Source organism: Procambarus clarkii, chromosome 13 (genome assembly GCF_040958095.1).
Source record: "Procambarus clarkii isolate CNS0578487 chromosome 13, FALCON_Pclarkii_2.0, whole genome shotgun sequence".
NCBI lineage: Eukaryota > Metazoa > Arthropoda > Malacostraca > Decapoda > Cambaridae > Procambarus > Procambarus clarkii.
Window position 1 is genome coordinate 7,605,489 of NC_091162.1, and position 22,132 is coordinate 7,627,620.

The following is a 22,132-nucleotide window of genomic DNA, read 5'->3' on the forward strand; positions in this document are numbered from 1 at the left end:
GGCTGTAGAGTGAAGGTGATGATCAAGTCATTTCGTTGAGATAACAGTAAAACATGGACTTTGAGGGCCACCTTTGTGAAAGATGACTTAAGTAAATACTTTAACCTTTATATATCATATATATACTCCACACCCCAGAAGCAACTCGAACCCAGACCACCAGGAGCACAATGCAACTGGGGTACATGGTATCTTAACTGCTTGGTGATCCTTAATGATATTTAGGTACCCCAGTACTAAATGTACTGTATGTACACCAGTTGCTTTGTGCTCCTGGTGGTCTGGGTTCGAGTCCCTTCTAGGGTGTGGAGTTTTCAGTCACATATATGCTTGGGGACCATTTAAGCTTGTTCGCAATATATATATACAGTACTGTATAAATAAATATTTTTAAAACAAAAGTAGATGACTTCCGACTCCTGTCAGCAGGCTCGAGAGCTCACATGTTCATGTGTATTTCATGAATAGGGAACCTGGTTCGATTTACTGTTGGTTACCAGTCATATCAGGCATCTAATGAAGGCTCCCATATCATCTACAGGTTTACATAAGATACCTGGCTGACTGGATATGCAAGAAAAAAGTTTATCAGATGAGTATTCTTACTACACCAGAGAGAAGGTGGAGGAAAGGGTGTGGGAGACATGTGGGGTATTTTCTGCTAAAATATGTGGTGGAAATTAACTAGGATGACAGTTGTGGCATGTGTGCGCCAAGCACCACACAGCCCTAAATACCAAAACCAATATGAGTGGGTGAAATATGTACCCAGCATTAACTTCTCTCTCATGTCAGCCAGTTCCCCAGCTTCCTGGAGGCACACAGCTGGTACACTAATTTGTCCCAGCGCATTCATAGCGAGTGGTTATGTTGCACATGCCACTCTGGCACCTTGCCGGCTGTCATCATAGTTAACAGCCATTGTTATGGCAGCATCTACCAAGGAACTAAGCAATGAAAACATTGCACAGAGCATTGCTTTAAAGGAAGCAGACCACCAAATTCAGGTAATAAATTAATTGTTGGTTGTAGCCTGGTTGACATGAAGCATTGGTTGGGTTTACGAGGGGGAAACGTGATGTCCTGCCATTACAGAAACATCTGTTTGGTCATCCCAGGAAGACATATTCAAGGTCTGTGAACATTCCAAAATGTTCAATAGAGCAATACCTTGTTACAGCAAGGTAGACCTTGAAGAAATCTTCCTGGAACAACCAAACCAATGTTTCTACAATGGCATGTACTCACCATTTCTCCCTAGGAAACACAATACTTCATGTCTTATGGGTTACAACCAACAATTTATTACTTTAAAGGAAGCAGGCCACCAAATTAAAGCAATGACCTGAGCAATGGTTTTTGCTCAGTTCCTTGGTGGATGTCATAAGTAATTATCAAAAGAGGGCACCAAGCCAGGAAGGCTATGTAGCACCAGGGTGTCATAACGTCATACCACTTAACTGCATTAACAGCTGGCGAGGCGCCACAGTGGGATGCGCAACATAACCACTCGCTATGAATGCCCCGGGCTAAATGAGCCTACCAGGTGTATGCCTCTAGGGAACCCCAGTGTTGCATACCCAGTGCTAGCTTCTTATATTTCACCCACACAACTCTCATACTTTTTATGCCACCAGTCTACACCGCCTCTAGCTGGTTGGCCTGTACAACCACCACCACCTAGGGAATTCATCCTGGCTCATGTCACTTGTCTTAGTATAGAACAACACCTATAGACTTTGAAGTAAATTCCTTGGTTTTGTTCCTGTTGCTTGAACAAATACTCTTCATTCTTTAGATAGCTACTGAGCTATTCGCCTTAAACCAACTAAAACTACCCTTTCAGAGTCGGTGTTGATCAGTGTGATGAGGCACATGATTAAAAAAAAAAAAAAATGTAGAAAAGTAATAATACACAAACCAATAATTTCTTTATATTAAAGAAAACTATCATAATTCTGTTTTGGTGGCCAGTAATGTTTTGTGGTTATTCAGTATGGTTGATGTTTTGCAAAGTTGGTTTTACCCCTCCCTCCATCCCCACTCCAGGTATTGGGGGCAGGTCTGGGGACATTCCCCCGTGTGCTCAACTGTCTGTGGAGTCCCTGCAAAGTTCAGGCCTGGTTGGTGCACTCTCTACATGTATGTATACTGGTCTGCAGTTTTTGCCTACTCTGGCAATTCCCAACTTGCTGGTGCCTCTGGTGCTTGACCAGATGATGTGAGCACTTCATTAGCATAAATTAAGTCTATGTAGTATAGCATAGTGACTGGTATTGCTATTGTTATAATACATGGCCAGTCATTGGCAGATTAATACATGAATATTATAAATAGGCCATAAAGCTTGAAAATATTATAGCAAGAGCTGGTCAACTGAGCAACTGCCTCAAAGTCTGTACTGCCTCTATCATATAGATTTAACATCCTTAAGATTTACTAGTATTGCAGAAAGACATCTTGCCTCTGTTCTACCTCTTATGAATTCAGTCTTAATACCAGAAATGAAAGTCTACAACAGTCCAGCAATACACTTATGATTTTATAATCAATTTTGCTTCTTGTTCTCATGGGACAAATTGCCTTCCAAGGCATTTTTGTACTGAACAAAATTATTTACATTGACCTTAAATTAAATTGAAAAATATGAACGAGTCTTCTTATTCACACGGTTGATATCAGTGAAGCACACCTTCTTTAACTGCTGTCACAAACCCTGCCAATTGGAATACATTTTGTATTTTGTTCATTATTTGTAATAGCAGCGATAAAAAGAAAATACTGCAAAACATAATCAAGTGTCTGCCGATGCAACCAACCAGAGATTTAAATTATACATCACTAAAACATGTCGTGACATTCACTACGCTGCTAATACTAGAGATGCTCTTAACAAGCTCTCAATAAATATTCCATATGCACATTAAATATAAAAATGACAGCAACAAAAAGTACCAAAATGATAAAATTCCACTAATCACTGACCCATAATATAAAGGCCTCTTCTTCTTCATTAAAACAGCATTTTACCAAATATTTTAATTGTTTGCATTCTATGGCTATTCCTACTCTCAAGTTTTCAGTTATTTTATCAAAATAGTTTCTTCTGTGACAATAATTTTCAAAGTTTAATGAATTCTTGAATGCCTCAAGAAAGCAATTTTTAATGTCGACAAATCCTGTCAAATTGCCAACCGATATTAAACACAACAACCTCTTCAATAGACAAAATACAGCATTACTAAGTACCCACCCTCGTTGGCACTTGATAAATTAGCAAATTCAACAACCAAATTTGCCACTCAAACATGTACCAACATACTTACACACATTTGGAAAGTTGAACAACTAGTTACCACCAATGTCAAACAAAATAAATGGCTAATACAAAAAGCGTTGTATTAAATATGTTTTGTACCAATATTAACTAGACTTGGCTGAGGGTTTCATGAAACAAAGTGGATTATGAACAGTTTCTTTATAACAAATTCATGTACTGTACCATGAAACTTCAGGACATGTAATTAAACTGCCTTCTTTAACTACATTCATTAAACAATTACATGTATTTTACAAAAACACTAACCTAAAATGTTGCATTGATTAACTCTATGCCCGTGCATGACTCATTATCCATTATCAACTTGTAAAAAGATAAGACCTCTGCCATATTTACAAATATACACTATTAAATGTTTCATGCACGGCACAGAACACACACCGGTTGCATCCTTATAGTCACCAGGAAGAGGTCTTACTCTGCACGCTACAAGATGAAAAATATCAAATACTGTATGGCTAAGATCAACTAAACTGTGTACAAATATGAACAAGTGTTATGACTATGTGCCTACAGTTACAATATTTCTAAAATATACAGTACAGGGGTACTGTACTTGTATTACAAATAGGTATTTTAATTTATAATATGATAGAGCAGATCAAGTTGGAAGTCTGACTTTTCCTTTTACCCTTAAAATTAGGTAAGACGCTGAAATTTTCAGTTTGCCTTCAAATATTTAGCAGGTAATTAAGGTAATTTATTTGAAGAACTTCTTTGATGGGTCTGCAGCATGATCAAGCAGCAACTGGCAGGGTGTGTACGATGCTCCATATGCTGCTTCATATTCTCTCATTTTGGCCACTAATTTGTCTGCTCCATAGGTGTCAACAAAGCGGAATGGTCCACCAGAGAATGGAGGGAAGCCCAAGCCGAAAACAGCACCAATGTCGCCCTCAAGCTGATAAGGGCAAAAAAATGCAGTTAGAATTATGATCAGATGCTATTTAAATAACCATCTAAACTGGGTCAAATTTTCAAAGCTAAACTGTAATATGCAAATCTCAGAACAAGACATTAATTAAAATACTCGACTTTTCCTGTTTTATATATTATAACGGTGTATATATACCAAGTTGATTGCAAATTCCATTCCCTACTGCACTGAGGCAGTAACTTCACTGGCAAGATAGTACAATATGCAATATGAAGGTTTGACATGACAAAAGACTACCTCGTAATCCAAAACCACTCTATCCATCTCCATGACCATCTTTTTAAAACACTACTTCAGTATGTCAGGGTGGAATATGTTGCACCCTGACATCCGTTCAATTAAAGCCTGGAGATGTTGCTGAACTGGACTATGTGCAATGGAATATTTACTTTCAGAAGCCACCAAATACACTTAATTTATTGGGACTACTTAAAATTTCTTAAATTATAGATCTTGAATCCAGGCAAGAAATACTGTGGTCTGGTGTGGAAAATATTAATAAGAGGAGTGGGACCAACTCTGGTCACCATAACACCAATAATGGCTTAAGAATCGATGCACGATTGTTTTGGTAGGGACGCGAGTCTTATTTTCCTCGGCGTCACCCCTTTTATATGAAAGGAACCATCGAAAATGCATCCGAGGTGCCGTGTGGCTTGTCGCCTCCTCGTTGGTGGAGAGAGGCGAGACCACTGTTTTTGTTCAGCCTTCCCATGACATGGAAGAAAGTTGGTGCTCTGTTCCCATGCACACAGACCGATCGATAGCTGACTATGTGCAGTCGTAGGCTGGAGAAGTGATCGCACGGAGATTGGAAGGAATCGTCGTGACACAATACAGAGGCGCTGCTTTGAAGGCCTCTCGAGCCACACGACGTGCGCGATTACGGGCGCTCTCGCCTAATGCTACGTATGTCTAGCAGATTGCAAGTTCGCCTCACGCACCGGCCCCATTTAAAGGTAGGAGTACAATAAATCCACACAAACTAAGCAAACAAGTCTTTTCAACATGTGAATACAAGAGGCATTACTAACAGACCTCTGGTTCAAGAAGGAAGTGGTTAAAACCCCTCCACAGGGTACCTGACCAGCCCGGAGGCCTCGTCAGACCCGGCCGCACCAACACCACTCCCAGAACCACCTCTACATTCAAGGCAGATCTGGGATGTAATTGCCCAACCTAAAATTTTGAGCAATGTTCAGGAAGGAGAGAGAGGGGTGAAATTTAAGCCCTAGTTAGAACAAGAACATAGGAAATTCAGTCAAGATATCTGCATGGAGTGGTAGTGCCTACTCTGGTTGGTATCTGGTTGATCTGGTTGATGGGGTTCTGGGAGTTCTTCTACTCCCCAAGCCCGGCCCGAGGCCAGGCTCGACTTGTGAGAGTTTGGTCCACCAGGCTGTTGCTTGGAGCGGCCCGCAGGCCCACATACCCACCACAGCCCGGTTGGTCCGGCACTCCTTGGAGGAATAGATCTAGTTTCCTCTTGAAAATCACTCTATTCACCATCATGACACAATCAACAATTAGAGTAGGAAAAATAAACACACTGAGCACCACTATTAGCATTACAATACAGCAAGGAATAAACTAGATATAAGAGTTATATCTTATATCTATAACTCATATTTATAAGTCTATAAATTACACAATTGGGGGAATGCACCGAGACTGTTTGCCATCCCATCTTTGAAAAAGACCAGTACACTCATTATGAGAGTATTTGAGAAGAGGAAGACCAAGATGCTAGGCATACATGGTGAGAGTAAGGTAGCAGAGACTGTGTGAAAAGCAATGAGAAAATGGGGTGGTTGAGGAACAAGGCTAGGTGGCAACACTGGGGAGGAAGTAAATGTTTTGTTTGCACAGGACAACTCCAGAGAAGTGCTATACACTCAGTCTTATGAAGTAATAGCACAGTGCTGTTGATACTCTGCTAGAGGTGGCGGCACCGGGCCACCACGATCCATCCTATGTACGTAAGTGTTCAAGATAAAACAAAACAATGGTCACATTTACAACCTTTTCCTAGAATTTGTCCCAATTTTCTGTGGTATGATGCCAGCCAACCAAGTGGGTAAACAGGGTAATAACATCATTGCTGTTGTGTACAGCACTTGGCATTAGGGAATGTGCACTGTGTAAGCCTAGTGACCTAAAGACTAATTGGCACGTTACCCAGCAATCATGTACAGGAAGCCTCTTGAGTTTACCAAGGTCCTGCGAGTCTGGTAGGCTATCAACCTACCTCTTGGTAAACACACACAGTGCATAAGGAAATGTGTCCAAAATTTCCTGAATCAAACGTGTTAGATTTAGGAAAGACCTGGGTAAATTCCAGTTCGGTAAGAGGGTTGTTGATTTGTGGAACCAATTACCGCTTAACATAATAGAAGTAGGATCCCTTGATTTTTTCAGGCGTAGGTTAGACATACTGTATATATGAATGAGATTGGGTGGACATATATAGAAGCTGCCTCGTATGGGCCAATAGACCTTCTGCAGTTACCTTCATTCTTATGTTCTTAACATCTTGCCCTAATCAAGAATCAAACCCAAAAACCAATAAGTGTATCAATTTCAAATTTGTACATAGAGACATTTTCATGTTAATTTCCAGAAACCAAAAATGTTGGCTAACTTCATAAATTAATATGAATGTACTGTATCTAATTACTAATATAAAACTTGTTCAATTTTCCCAATGAAGTGGAATGCAACAAAATATACTCACCGGGTTGTTCAGGATACCTTCCTGTAGGCAAAGGATTGCTTCATTGATGAACTGGCTGGCCATGCGCATCTGGATTGCTTCATCCGTCAAAGGAAGCTAAAAACAAAAATTATTAACGATACAAAAAGCCATTTCAGTAACAAATAAATTTTTAAATAAAATTTATCGTTAAAAAAAATTAATATCACACGCAGTACGGCACAAGGTTCCCACTGTTGGAGGGACTGGAAGGCTGTTGGGGTTATCAAGATTCCCCAAGTCAACTACTGATCTTCCTTAAGATGCAACCCACTCCAGTTGCCTAACTCCTGGGTACTGACTTACTGCTAGCTGAACAGAGGAGTCCCCTGAAAGCAAACACGTCTAAACATCTCTCTCCTGCTGCTAAAATCAAATGGGAGACCTTTTAGTTGACCGCCAGCTGTGGTGACCAGGCCACTACAAGATCCTTACATGTACTGAACATGAAAATATTCTCTTGCAGCTAACTGAAGTAATGAACTTTAAAAGTCCACAACCCTTCTCTAGTTACAATAACTAGCTAATTTTGAGGCCTCTTTCAACGGTTGTTTTCAATAACTTTATATATCGTGCCCTGGTTAACCCTTTCACCTCAAAATATTCTTTCTAATTGCCTGTTTTCTTCCAGGATTTCTACAGTTTGACAAGGAAGGAAGTACCAAGTAGATATAACCTCTACCTTACAAAACGTGTACATCTAAATACAAAGTGTATTGATGCACGTTCTTATGCCTAAGGTTCAATACTAGTACGTACAGGGCGGGGCCGGTCTTAGGAGCTGTGGGGGCCCAATTGGGAACATTTTTGGCAGGGCCCCCAGGTTCACAGCCAAGGTCTTAGTGAAATGATTTATTAAAAATATTAAATACAAATTTTTTTTTAGAAAAAAAGCATTTTAGATACAAGTGAACTGCATTGTTTAAAACAAGTTATTTTTTTGGATTTATAAAAACTGACAATATAACAATGTTATCTTTCTTAAGTACCTGTAAACCTATAAGACTCTTATGTGTGCAGTATCCCGTCAAAGAGTTGCACATACAAACATTAGCGTGCAAGTTTGTTGGTTTATGCCAATACTTTACAGATATGGCTCTGTTAGAAGGTGGTCTTACTCAAGACTAGAATAGATTATCCTAGCACAGGGCTCCTTTAGCGTGGGGCCCAATTGGGGAGCCGAGCGGACAGCACGCTGGACTTGTGATCCTGTGGTCCTGGGTTCAATCCCAGGCGCCGGCGAGAAACAATGGGCAGAGTTTCTTTCACCCTATGCCCCTGTTACCTAGCAGTAAAATAGGTACCTGGGTGTTAGTCAGCTGTCACGGGCTGCTTCCTGGGGGTGGAGGCCTGGTCGAGGACCGGGCCGCGGGGACACTAAAAAGCCCCGAAATCATCTCAAGATAACCTCAAGAATTGGGAGCAACTGGTCTTAAAAATGTCATCCTATAGGAAAATATCCAAACCAATGCATATTTTCCATTAGTACCTAAACTGTATAGAGTAGAACCATTTTGTATACAAAACACACATGTTTATCTCTTCACCAGTATGCTTGACACTTGTGACTGTTTCTGCAACAGTAGGATAGCTCCTTAAAAATACCAGATTCCAAAGCCACACTCTCAACTTTTACTCAATGTGGATTAACCCACATTACAACACAAATTCGATATACGATTTTAAAAGCAAATATAATACAGAATAATTAGTCATTGCATTAAATAACCGAGGCTGAAATGCAGAGCTCAGAGGTTAGAATTTGTCGTGCACTTAGGTGCAGACAAAGCTCAGCCTGACATTAAGTGTCATCAGTTCAACACAGATCATTTGAGTAAAGGTCTAGTTGAAATTAAAAGTGCAAATGAGTGTAAATACTTTCCATAGTACAGTGCAACCTAACAAATCCAGACTACTACTACACCATGTATCATTCTGCACCTCTTCTGAAATTTTAAGTGTGCCAATTTTTTTAACCACCAAAAATTATACATTTATTTTCAATATCACAATAGTGAGATGAATCTCTGAACAAATATTGGGGCCGTACGACTAACAATGCCTTAGCCAAATATTTGGGGCCTGACAGCTGAGTGGACAGCGCTTCGGATTCGTAGTCTTGAGGTTCCGGGTTTGATCCCCAGTTGAGGCGGAAACAATTGGGTAGAGTTTCTTTTACTCTGATGCTCCTGTTACCTAGCAGTAAATAGGTACCTGGGAGTTAAACAGCTGCTACGGGCTGCTTCCTGGGAGTGTGTAACAAAAAGGAGGCCTGGTCGAGGACCGGGCCGCAGGGACGCTGAGCCCCGAAGTCATCTCAATGATAACCTTAAGATAACAAACCCTCTCAGGCACACACACACACGTACTAGCGACTGGACCATAAAATTCTTAAAAGTATCCTGAGCAGATTACTACTTGACTTGCATGGAGTTAAGAAAGCACCATCCAGTACCACAAGCCAAGTGGTACGTGATACCCCGTCCACACACAGGTGTCGCAAAAGGTGCTCATCTCCTGACACGGTGCCTTAGGTGATCTGGGGCGCAGATTCAGTTCCAACATACAACCTCAATATTTATACATTACATTTAAAAATAAAATTAACAAATGATAAAACCTGCAACACTAAGGTATAAACAAAAATAAAAGACTATGGTATATAGGAAAAGTCTGAATTATCCAAATTTTTAAAGAAGACCTTCATGACTGGTGTATGAAAACCTACAATATCAAAATGTAGACCAACCATAAAATTGTGTATTAATTATACTCAAGGGGCAACACTACTCAAATACACAATGTAACTTTATATATAAAAAAAAAGATCAAATTGGAAACTCAATCTAAGTGCATGATTTCAAGGCAAGTCTCCCAATATCACTCATTATTCTACTTATTACACCCAATTCTAAGATTATTAGTGCATCTACATCACCAGCTACTACTGTACAGACAACTCTGCCTCACCCGTAAAGTTCATGGATCTGACCAATGAAATCTCTTAATTTAAATCAAACTATTTTACCTTGGGGGCAACACTATAATTCTTCAGGATCTGCAGCGCCCCTTCGTTGACGTTTCGTTCCTTCACTCCCGGTTCGTATACGTAGACACCTTTACCTGCTTTACGGCCTGTAAGGAGAGAACACGTTAACCGTGACATTTTTATCTAAATTTATAATTCTGAATTTGTGAACAGGTCAGTGAGTAGTCAGATAGGTACAGAAACTCGAGCAATGGGGATGGGATGGAATTCAATATGGACACTGCACATTTCTCTCCTACAGACTATTTATTTTTGTAGCTTGAAGGCCCATATAGCCATCACAACCAGGATGATCTGGTAACTCCAGTAAGAGCTTATTAAATCTCTTGAAAGCTTCCTTTATTCCAGCAATATTTAGTGTCTAGCAGGTCACTCAGTTCACCTCTGATGATCAAACTGTGACCTCTAACTGTGCTTATGGCACCCCACTAATTTTCAATGAACACATTTTAAACTTCCTACCACATATCTCCAACTCCAATATGGCAGAAATTTGTTTCTCTTATATTCTCTCAATTTAAAAAGGCTGTTCTTGTCCACTTTTTTTTATTATCTAAAATAGTTTGTATGCGCCGGTAGTTACCATATCCCTTCTATTCCTCAACTCAGGTCTCACGAGGTGTGGATTCCATGCCATGAATTTTAGTACTCGTCTTCAAATTTCCTTGATCTATCAAAACTAGTATTTTTGCCAGCGTGTCATATGCTGTCAATGTTATCTAGTACATGCTTACAATATTAGCATCGGAATTACTGTTTAGCCAATTCCACGTACAGTATCTCTCTTTCTGACTCTTGTAGTTGCCTTCTCCTTAGGGTGTACATTCCTTCTAGTCTCCTGTCATCTTTTCCCGTCTTCCTTATTATGAACTTGTTAAGGTTAAACTCTAATAGCCATTTGTTTGCCTACTACTGGAGTCTATCAATGTCTTTCTGCAGCACTCCAACAGTCCTCCTCAGATATTACTTCTCATTTGTTACCATCGTCTGCAATCATTAACGTGTACATGCTCACTCCCTTCGGCAGGTCATTTATATAGATTAAGAAGAGTAATGGTTGTAGGACCAAGCCTTGGAGGACTGCTTGTTCCATCCCTGAAGTTCACCACTACCTATAACTGACCTTTTGTTTCTTATGCATTAGGTACTCCCTTACGCAGCTGTCTTTTGGGTTATTCCAGATTCTCCCACCATCTTATACACTACAGTATAACTTTCAGAGAGAACACTATCAAATACTTTTTGACAATCTAGGAAAATACATTCTACCCAGCCTTCTTTTGCCTGTCTTGTCTTGGTAACTGACAAACATATAAAACTTGTCAGGCATGAATTTCACTCAAAAAACCTTGTTCTCCATTCAATACAAAGATTATCCTTTCCAAGTGCTCCACTATTCTACCACCGATTAATCTTTCCATAATTTTGCAAGGAATACGTTAGTAGTCTAAGGTTTAGGGCCTCGTGTCTGTTCCCTTTCAAGATGTCGTGAAAATTCTAAGTAACAGAAGACCAAGTCCTCCTGTAGCCTCCAATAACAGCCATGGTAGTACCTGATCTGGCCGTACTACCATTGTTGTAGTTTACGTGCCCTCGGATGTGGTTTAATCAAGTTCAAGTGTGAATTCAACTAGAATTCATTCTGTTAACAAGCGATAATCACTTGACTATGTAACAGGTCAGACATGAGCAGACAAATTGTCACAACAACATGGCTGAGGATATGATGACCAAACACACATCAGAAAATGGAGAAATGACAACGTTTCAGTCCATCCTGGACCATTATCAAGCTGCACCACCTGATAATGGTCCAGGATGGACCGAAACATTGTCATTTCTCGATTTTCTGGTGTGATTTGGTCATCACAGCACAATGAAGTTGTGTGTCACTGTAAAGTGGAAACTAAGCCAAGGAAGAATGATGCATGTAAGGTAATGTACAGCAACAGCTACGACATAGTTATGCCAATAGCTAAAATAATGCATATGTATAGAATATTGAACATAGCACCATTATCCCACACTAATTGATGGATGTGTTATGTAAGATGAGTTACAGAGTATCAGTGCCAATTCTTACCAATAGTATCAGTTTACACTAGTATGTTAACCACAATGTAAAATATTTAGAGTATATTAATAGGACTGATCACAACATAGAGCATAAGCAAACATCACCATTAATAAATCCTCCACAACACACTACACTTTGAGACCAGATGAGCACAGTTCCTCAATTGGTGACGTGGTGCAACGTCAAACACACTCCCGTGTAACGAACCACTTTCAGCTCACCTGGTTCCCACCCACTTTGTGCTCTTTCAAGTGCTAAATAGTCTTACTGACTTAAGTGCTTTCTCCAGATAATTAAATTACCTTACACCATGGTCTTCTCACACTCGGTCACAACTTGACATAACTTACTAAAGCAAAAATATATACCAACCAAGGAATCCAGCAGCTACCATATCCTTCAGAACATTGATGTCACCAGCTCTGGAACCACCCAGCACTTTAACAAGGTGGTTTGCCACATGCAAGCCAACATCACATCCTGGAAAACAAAAAATACAACTATTCAATAAGCCATAAAATTATACATTAATCTTTGGAGTACAGAATCATAAAAGATGCCACTTCGCCTGTACAGTATATGCCAAAACAAATTCAGTTTATGTGGATCAAACCGACCAAGGAGCTCGGCCGACCGGCTCCCCGGTCGGCCGAGCGGACAGCACGCTAGACTTGTGATCCTGTGGTCCTGGGTTCAATCCCAGGCGTCGGTGAGAACAACGGGCAGAGTTTTTTTTCACCCTATGCCCCTGTTACCTAGCAGTAAAATAGGTACCTGGGTGTTAAGTCAGTTGTCACAGGCTGCTTCCTGGGGGTGGAGGCCTGGTCGAGGACCGGGCCGCGGGGACACTAAAGCCCCGAAATAATCTCAAGATAATCAAGAAGGATGGGGTCATTCCATGCCAAATCCCCACAGCTCTCAAACCCAGCCATCTCGGATTTATTTGAAATTTGGTAGGATGGTAGAGGACATCAAATAACATTCACATACAAAATTTTAGTCCAAAGTGATGTATGACATTCATACAGCAGGGTTGCCAATGGGATACAAAATACTACAACTTGCTTATGAGCCCAACAAAAAATTCATAAACTTTGCTTCTGAGGTAAAACCTTCATGTTGGGTTTGTTTTGAAGTGAAGGAAGTTTTTTTTATGAAAAGATTTACATTAAATATTGATTTTTTTATTTCAAGATCACGTGGCATGATCTTTGACCTTAAATACGAATACAGTCACCCCATGTGCTCTCCGAACCCCTTGGGACCGAAACTGAACGGGTAATATATTGTGTTCGGATAAGTGGTTCATCATCCTGAAAAGCTATAGGGGAAAAAATTTATAATTTTGTTGCAGAAATTTGACAGTGGTTTGTTTGTACTCACCAATATGAGAAGTTCTGATCTGCTTGTTAACTTGAAGATTATAATTGATGAAGCATGTATTTAGATACAAAAGGTGGTGGTGGATGGTGATAGTGTTGGGTTGACTGAAGTGGAGAGTAATGGTGATGAGGTAACCTCAGCAGACTGCTTTTCACCATGTACTCTAATGTACCTAATGCCACGGCAGAGTTGAAAGCTTCCGAGCCATCCATTAGTGTATGAACACTGCTCAGGTGGCGCCATGTACGGCTACTGGGCAAACTTGTTCCATCTTTATTGCACATTTTTATTCAGACTTCCTGACCCACCAGTTATCAGAACTTTTTTATCCGAACAAACCCCAATTAGATAACAGGCATTTCTGGATAACAGGCGTTCACATAAAGCACGTGGCCGACTTACATAAAAAAGTATATCTAATATTTATTTGTTAATTAGATGCATCTTTGTTTCATTTTTTTTTCATTTGATGTATCACGTTACTGTGAGTTGTGTGTACATCTAATATTTTGGGGGTAAAAATGATATTATACAGTTAAATTTATTTTCACACTGGTATAAGTTTTAGTTTGGGATGGCTCTGGGAGCAAGAGTTAAAAAAAAAAAAAAAAAAAAAAAACGAATCTTTCCGTTAGACCTAACTCTCGATATCAACCACCTAACTTACACGACCCCCATGCTAGCACTCATCTACCTTCAAACAAATTGATGTGGACCTTTACCATTCAGTGCACCTCATACACACAGAGAATGGCACGACCAGCATGACTCACAGTCCTATAGGTATAACTCTGTCTTGAGTAGGCCACTCTGAAGGGTCATATCTTGACAGAATACTTGGGAAAGTATTGAGAAAGCTGCTCTAGGCATTTCTTGAATACCTGATAGTTCTAGCTCATGCAAGGGAGTCTGCCTAATGCACCTATGGCAACTGCTGCAGGAGGAAGTCATGAAGACAAGGAAAAGCTCACAATGTTGTTATTTTACTGTGTACATTTGGGACCTGTACATTATAGTACATTATTTTCCACGTGTATATTATTTAATACCTCTCTTATCTAGCAGTGAACACAGCTGAATATTAATTAAAAAATTTATTTCGAGCATACCAAATTGGACCATACCAATCATACTGAGTTTTTCTTTAACCCAACCTGCCCAGGTTGGGCTTTTATTTATTTAATCAATAACAAAATGAAAGTTAAAATTCAAATAGAAATAACCAAGTTAACCCAAATTAAAGATACAACATATAAAATTTTTTATACCTTTTGATCTTGGGAGACCACCGTTTCCAGTGTCAAATTATCATCTCGATTTTAATGACTTCACATTTGAATGGAGTCTGTATGACTTTTGTATCGAGTGTCGATTCATCTGTCTCGAGTAGACAAGAATATTTTGACATACTCAGTACCAGTCAGTGGATCAGTTGTACACGTAATTATTGTATCTTGGTGACCTATACACTCCCTGACCTTGCTATCAGACCTCAATCATTCATTTATTCCATCTATTCGTTTGCAATCTGGCCCCAGGCAGCACCTCCACTCAGAAGCCTATGTAGTTCCGTGGCCAGCCACCAAGCTGCCAGTGGCATGACCGGATTTGCTTTTGTTTACCCGCAGCGGACAAAACCCCCATTCGCTTTCACTGTTATATATCTGTGCATATTTTTTGCATTCTGCTACTAGAACATCATGAAATGCAGTGAATATGTTGCTTAGGGCTTCAACAAGCAGTGAAGTCAAGAGAAAACATATTGTGATGATCTATTATCCGATCATCACCTTATAAAGGAAGATGAATCTAGAATGTCTCCTGGGTGGTGGACAGAGGTGCAGAGGAATGTGTCCATATTTGAGATCGTGATTCTCTGTCCTGAGCAAATTTAAAATGCCAATGAAACATTTGTACTAGAATATGTTAACCTAACCCAACCAAACATAACCTAACCAAACCCAAACTAACATAAGACTAAACCAAACACCAGAAGATGAAGAGACGACAACATTTCGGTCCGTATTGGACCATTATCAAGTCGATTGTGATAATGGTCCAGGACGGACCATTGACTTAACCAGGACAGACCATTGACTTTACCATTGTCCTGGACGGACCGAAACGTGGTCGTCCCTTCATCTTCTGGTGTGTGGTTTAGTCTTCATATCTTCAGCCACGTTATTGTGACATCTCCAAACTAACATAACCAAACCCAACTAAACCTAATCAAAGCTAACCAAAGCTAACCTAACCAAACCAAAGCTAACCAAACCAAAGCTAACCAAACCAAAGCAAACTGACCAAACCAAAGCAACCCAAAGCTAACCAAACCGAACTGATCTGATCCAAACCAAACCAGAGCTAACCAAACCAGAGCTAACCAAACCAGAGCTAACCAAACCAGAGCTAACCAAACCAGAGCTAACCAAACCAGAGCTAACTAAACAACCTAACCAAACTAAACAAAAACCCAAGCCAAGCCTCAACATCTAGGCCTCAACCCTATGTTAACACCACCATACTCACCTTCACATTATTGCAAGATCATAATTATTAATTATTATTATTACAGTATTATTATATGTAGAGAAACATGTTGACACATGGTGAGTACCATATATATTGTTGCTGTATTACCACTATTCTATGATTTTTGTTTAAAGTATCTAGTGAAACAACAACATAATGTTACATACTTTTGTGCATAAAGTTGTTATCGTTTGTGCTGGTGGGGGGGGGGGGGGGAATTAGGGGACATTCTACTACTTATCCAGACACGACTACTTATCCAGCCACGACTACTTATCCAGCCACGACTACTTATCCAGCCACGACTACTTATCCAGCCACGACTACTTATCCAGCCACGACTACTTATCCAGCCACTACTACTTATCCAGACAACTGGGCCCCAAGGTGTCTGGAAGGGGGGATATCGAGTGTAATTTTTGTGTGTTATTGTGCTATCTTTCTCAGGAATTGATGTATCTTGTATACACTTTGTATAGTTCTGTGATAAGGTATAACTCCATTGCTAGTGTTTTTGTCTGACAAGTGTTATAGTATTCTGCTGTGTATACCAGTCATTTTCCCTTGCTTTGCCAGTGCCAAAGAGTCATCACAAATGTTAAGCTCAATCCCTATGGGATATCTCCCTGCTGGATAATGCTGACTGCACGGCTTTTGCTGGCATGATACTCTCTTAACAGAATGTAATAGTGCTCAATTTCTGTAATAAATTGGTATTTTGTTATATATGCTTTCAATTAATTCCTTCCCAATTATTAATCTCCTGCAATATTAATTCACTTATGTCAGTCTTGATTACAGACCAGGGTAGAGCTGCTTCACAGCCTGCATCAACAAACTTTTGATGCAAGATCCCCAGCATCTTACACTCTATAACATTAGTAGTTTGGGGCAACTCATGGGACAAAATTATGACTTGCTCATGGCAGAGATTATCATCATGTATTTTCTTGACTATTGACATGTCGGCATCTTGTCATCTGCTCTAATGATGATCATTTCTTGCATTCACTACCTGCTTATGAACACTCAGTGACCCCTCATTGTTGACTGTGCCTTTCCGAAATGTTGCCTCCTACTGCAGTATTGTAAGTATTAGATTTATTATCCCCTTGGGTAATTAGCAAGTGGCTATTACAAGTTGCAAGGTTGTGATTGCAGGTCTCTTGTGAAATTCCCAGTCATTACACCTGAGGAGGCAAATGTGAGCCCTGTGTACTCGTGTATTTGTATTTGCCTACTCTCCCCACTACCAATATGTTTGCCCACAGTACATCCTTTGTTAGTCTTTTCACACATACAGTACATCAATAAAACTCAACTAGTCTATATATGGAAGCATTTTTCAAGAGCTACATAATTTATATACGTTAAATCAGATATACGCTACTTTACTCCTACCATACATTGAATTAATATCCCATTCTCACAGCCTCGCCTTCACTTCCCTCACGACTACTATCCATATAGTATGTGATGAACAACCATGCAGACATTACTCAACCTTGCCGTATGAAAATATCAATATGAAACAATCACTCATTATGCCATTAAATCTTACACATTGCACTTCCTGAAAAAAAACACCTTCACATTAATAAAATAACATTCCATTCCACTAAACTGTCAGTTTAAACTAATTCCTTACCAACTTCATCAAGCAGTGTTGCAGTACCCACAGGCCAACCAAAAGCTTTTGAAACTTTGTCCATCCTTTTGGGATCTACACCTTCTTGGAACAGCAGTATGCCAGTATCCAGCATGACGCTCAAAATTCTTGTAGTGTAAAATCCTGGCCCATCCTTAACTACAATTACAACCTGAAAAAAATTATTTCATTTGATCATTTAGTACTCTCAATGTCAGCATAATTTATCTATAAATGCCAAATGGCTTAAACCTCCATGCAAACTCTGGTTACTATTAATACTTAACCAGCAGGAAAGACAATATTGCATACTTTCTCTGAAGTGTCAGATGGGTTTCACCTCGTGTTCTGGGAGGATGTGCACCTGACCTGAATTCCACTTCAATTGATATTCCAAACATCTTTGAGTACAGGAATCTTAGCAGATATGTGGAAAAAGGCAAACATAGTTCCAATCTATAAAAATGATAGCAGAGAAGACCCTCTAAATTACAGACCTGTGCTAATAACGATGATAAACATCACAAATGTGTCCACTAAAAAAATGTTCACAATATTACTGGTTCAAATTTCAATTTATAACACTACTAGTACATGTGCAGTATTATATTTACATTATAAAATGTCATACAAGTATGGATGTTTTTGGGAGTGGAACAGATTAAATTTATTTCCTTTATTTTAAATGGGGAAATTCGTTTCTTAAGACAAGTTTTCCACATAACGAGCTCGGTGCCAGAACGGATTACAATCATTAATCAAGGTGCCACTGTATTTGCTAAAATTCCATTTATTGTTCTATTACTATGGGACTAGTTTTAAAATACCTGCCAAAATGAAAGACGTAACACGAAAAATGGTGTCAGAACACTGGAAATATATAAATAATTTTGTGGCGACGAGCGTTCAAACGTTAAAATATTTGTTAAAATTCCATTTATTGTTCTATTATTATGGGATTAGTTTTAAAATACGCGCCTTTATTTTGCGAACAATTTGATACCAAAATAAAACATGTAACACGAAAATTGATGTTATCAAACTGAACGAGTATATACATTACTCTGCAGGTGTGCCAATTGGTGCTCATTCACGGGTAACTTGGCCGACTTTAGACTTTGCTGTGGGGAGTCACGGCGGGCTTTTGGACCTTATATGCATATACCCCTATAGGGAATTCTATTGCGAACACAATGATGCCAAAATGAACGACATAGCACAAGAATTAAGGTGAGAAAACTGAAAAGAGTATACAGTTTTTGGTGTCACCGCATGCTCTCCCAAACATTGGGACCATGACATCACAGTCTGCGGCACGCCCGCATGGAGTGCGATAGCGTTAAGGCGATCACAAAAGTATTCCCGGCGTCCATTACCAGTATCTCTCACAATACAAGCCATTTTACACTGGAAGACTCAAACACAATTAAAAGTTACTCGCAATATTTACAATTGTACTGTAAAACTAAAAAGATTAGATAGGACTTACTTTGCCTTGCTTGAGTCCCACGTCGACTGCAGCAGCTGTGGTGTCCTGGGAGGTCTTCTCTGTCGTGATAATCTCCAACAGCTGCATCTTGTCCACGGGGGAGAAGTAGTGCATGCCTATCACCTGTGTGGACACCAACACCCAAACTTGTACCAAGTCATGCCCAAACAACACTCGGTTATAATGCTGAGTAAATACCGAGGCCATACAATGGAATTGAACCCACGTCCCTGAACGCTTCGGACATCCGAAAGGGAGCCGGTCGGCCGAGCGAACAGCACGCTGGACTTGTGATCCTGTGGTCCCGGGTTCGATCCCGGGCGCCGGCGAGAAACAATGGGCAGAGTTTCTTTCACCCTATGCCCCTGTTACCTAGCAGTAAAATAGGTACCTGGGTGTTAGTCAGCTGTCACGGGCTGCTTCCTGGAGGTGGAGGCCTGGTTGAGGACCGGGCCGTGGGGACACTAAAGCCCCGAAATCATCTCAAGATGACCTCAAGATAACCTCCACACAACCGACTGGACTGTGTGCTGAGGAGTTCAGGGACACAGGTTCAATACCATTGCAAGGCCTACATTTATATTCATAGATTCATCACATTCTTGCAATTTATTTCATTACGTAATTGTGTTTTCAATAAATAAGGAATGTAATACATCGTGTACAACACGAAACAGTTGCAAGAATGGCTTCATGAAAGTCACTGCCTTTCATGATGGAAACAAATCTTAAGTGATGAAAAATATTTTAACACCCAAGTTTATGGGCTCGGAAATATTATTTACAGTACACTTATTCAAAGTTGTGCACATTTGTAAAGATACAGACAAGTTAAAAAAGTTATACTGTACTACAATGTCATGTCCATCCACTGGAGATTTGATTAAGCATGACAACATGGAGAGAAAATAAAGCATCAAGAGTGAAAGGTGTTCAGATCTTTGAGGAGATTATGTAGTGTTCTGAAGAGTCCTGTCTTTTCTAATGAATAAAATACGGTAAAATAGTATTAGCAGATGGAAGGGGTTAAGCACGAGTCGGGAACATAAAGAGGGATGGTCAAAGGCCAACACCTATTGAGAATGCATTCGATTTTAGCCGATTTACCTGTGGGCCACTAACACTAGTGGTCTTGAAGACAGGAAGCCAGTGACTTGTCAAAGGTCCCTCCCCCCCCACCATTTGCCTCAATGTTTCTCATTGTCGAGAAGAGGAAGCCTGCTAGGCTTATCACAGTCCCCCCCCCCCCTAGGTCAATGACTGACCTCCAGGATGGAACCCACTACTAGGGTATACAGGAGAGGAACAACTATACTTTATAGGAATGCAATGGCCACTTTAATATGGGATTGTGGGATGGGATTGTGGTTTTAATGGTCCCTAATACAATGCACATGACTACGTCATTAACTACAGTACTCTTGTAGAAAAGGACACAGGATATTAAAAGATTAAAAAATTCAACCTTTAACCATAAGATAAAGTTTTTAAATGAAATGAACTTCCCCATCACAGTAAACAAAAGCCAATGCCAGTACTGTTAATATTAAAACATATTCAAGAAACAAAATACTATATGACGCTACATAATTTCTGACACCTCAAGACCGAGAGTAGAAAAAAAGCACGGTCGATGTGGAAAAATAGTGCCCAAGAACAATGTACAGGATTCCAGCTGGCTATAAAAATAAAAAATAAAAAAATTGAAGTGTGATAACAAACCTTCTCTGGGCGTTTGCTGCCTGCTGCAATATCGGTTATAGGGAGAGCTGAAGTGTTGGAGGCAAAGATGCAGTGATCAGGAATATGGGCTTCCACCTCCTTAATCACACGGTGCTTGATGGCCAGATCTTCAAACACCGCTTCAATTACCATGTCACAGTTTCTTAAGCCATCATAAGAAGTGGTGGGCTCCAAGTTAGACATGTATTCGTCGGCAACAAATTTAGAGAACTTTTTACGCTTAACTGCTTTGTCTAGTCCTTCCTGTACCTGGTTAATGCCCCTTGCTAGCCCAGCATTGTTCACGTCCTTTAGAATGGTGACGTAACCTTTGTCTATAGAGACTTGTGCTATACCGGCACCCATCAACCCTGCTCCAAGTACAGCAAGTGTCTTGGGTGGTCGCTGTGGCTTTCCAAATTTGTTCTTCTTACACTCTGTTTGTCCATGGAAGAGACCAATTAGGCCTTTAGACTCGTTAGTCATGGCTAATTCACCAAAAGCTCGGCATTCTTCAGAATAGCCTGCCTTTGGTCCTTTATCTAATCCAGTACGAATGACTTCTAGGATTCTTAGAGGGGCTGGATAGAGCCCACCCGACTGCTTCATCACAGTTGATTTGGCCTTTTTGAAGACTTGGTCTTTTACAAAATCATATTGTAAAGCTGTATTCATGACTTTTTCCATAACATTTTTGGGACCTCTCTTTGGATGTAAGTCACCACTGGCCAAATTCTTAGCTGTCTTAATGGCTATCTCCTCCAAATATGCTAATGTATTTGTATCTGCTGCTAATAAACCTGGACCAAGTGGGTTCACTAGTTCATCAACTAGGCCTATCTTCTTAGCCTTGTCAGCCTTTACATTTCTGCCAGTAAGGGTCATGTCCAGTGCATTGGTAAGACTTACAAGTTTAGGGAGGCGCTGAGTGCCTCCACCCCCCGGTAGAATACCCAACATAACTTCAGGCAATCCAAGTCCAGATTTATCCTTCACAGCAAGACGATAATGACAAGACATAGCAACTTCGAGTCCGCCACCTAAGCAAGAGCCCATAATTGCTGCCACCACAGGTTTTTTGCTCTTCTCAATGCGGAAGAGAATGTCATGGCATGCTTTGGAGAGTTCACTTGCCGCTTCAACCGAGCGACACTTTTCTATCATGCTAATGTCTGCTCCAGCAATGAAGCAACCAGGCTTGCC

At 40.1% G+C, this 22,132-nt stretch overlaps 1 protein-coding gene across 1 annotated transcript in view; it reads right to left on the minus strand.

Moving 5' to 3' along the window:
* Positions 1–3,461: 3,461 nt before the first annotated feature.
* The window catches only part of Mtpalpha (monolysocardiolipin acyltransferase Mtpalpha), a 23,311-nt gene continuing 4,640 nt past the window's right edge, over positions 3,462–22,132 (minus strand). The window contains exons 2-8 of the mRNA XM_069323608.1: positions 20,930–22,132; positions 19,208–19,330; positions 17,719–17,890; positions 12,528–12,635; positions 10,058–10,164; positions 7,012–7,107; positions 3,462–4,241 (exon numbers count right to left, since the gene is read on the minus strand). The exon at positions 20,930–22,132 is cut by the window's right edge and continues 209 nt beyond it. Of these exons, the coding sequence (XP_069179709.1) occupies positions 4,041–4,241; positions 7,012–7,107; positions 10,058–10,164; positions 12,528–12,635; positions 17,719–17,890; positions 19,208–19,330; positions 20,930–22,132 (2,010 nt within the window). The 3' untranslated portion in view covers positions 3,462–4,040. The remainder of the gene's footprint in view (positions 4,242–7,011; positions 7,108–10,057; positions 10,165–12,527; positions 12,636–17,718; positions 17,891–19,207; positions 19,331–20,929) is intronic.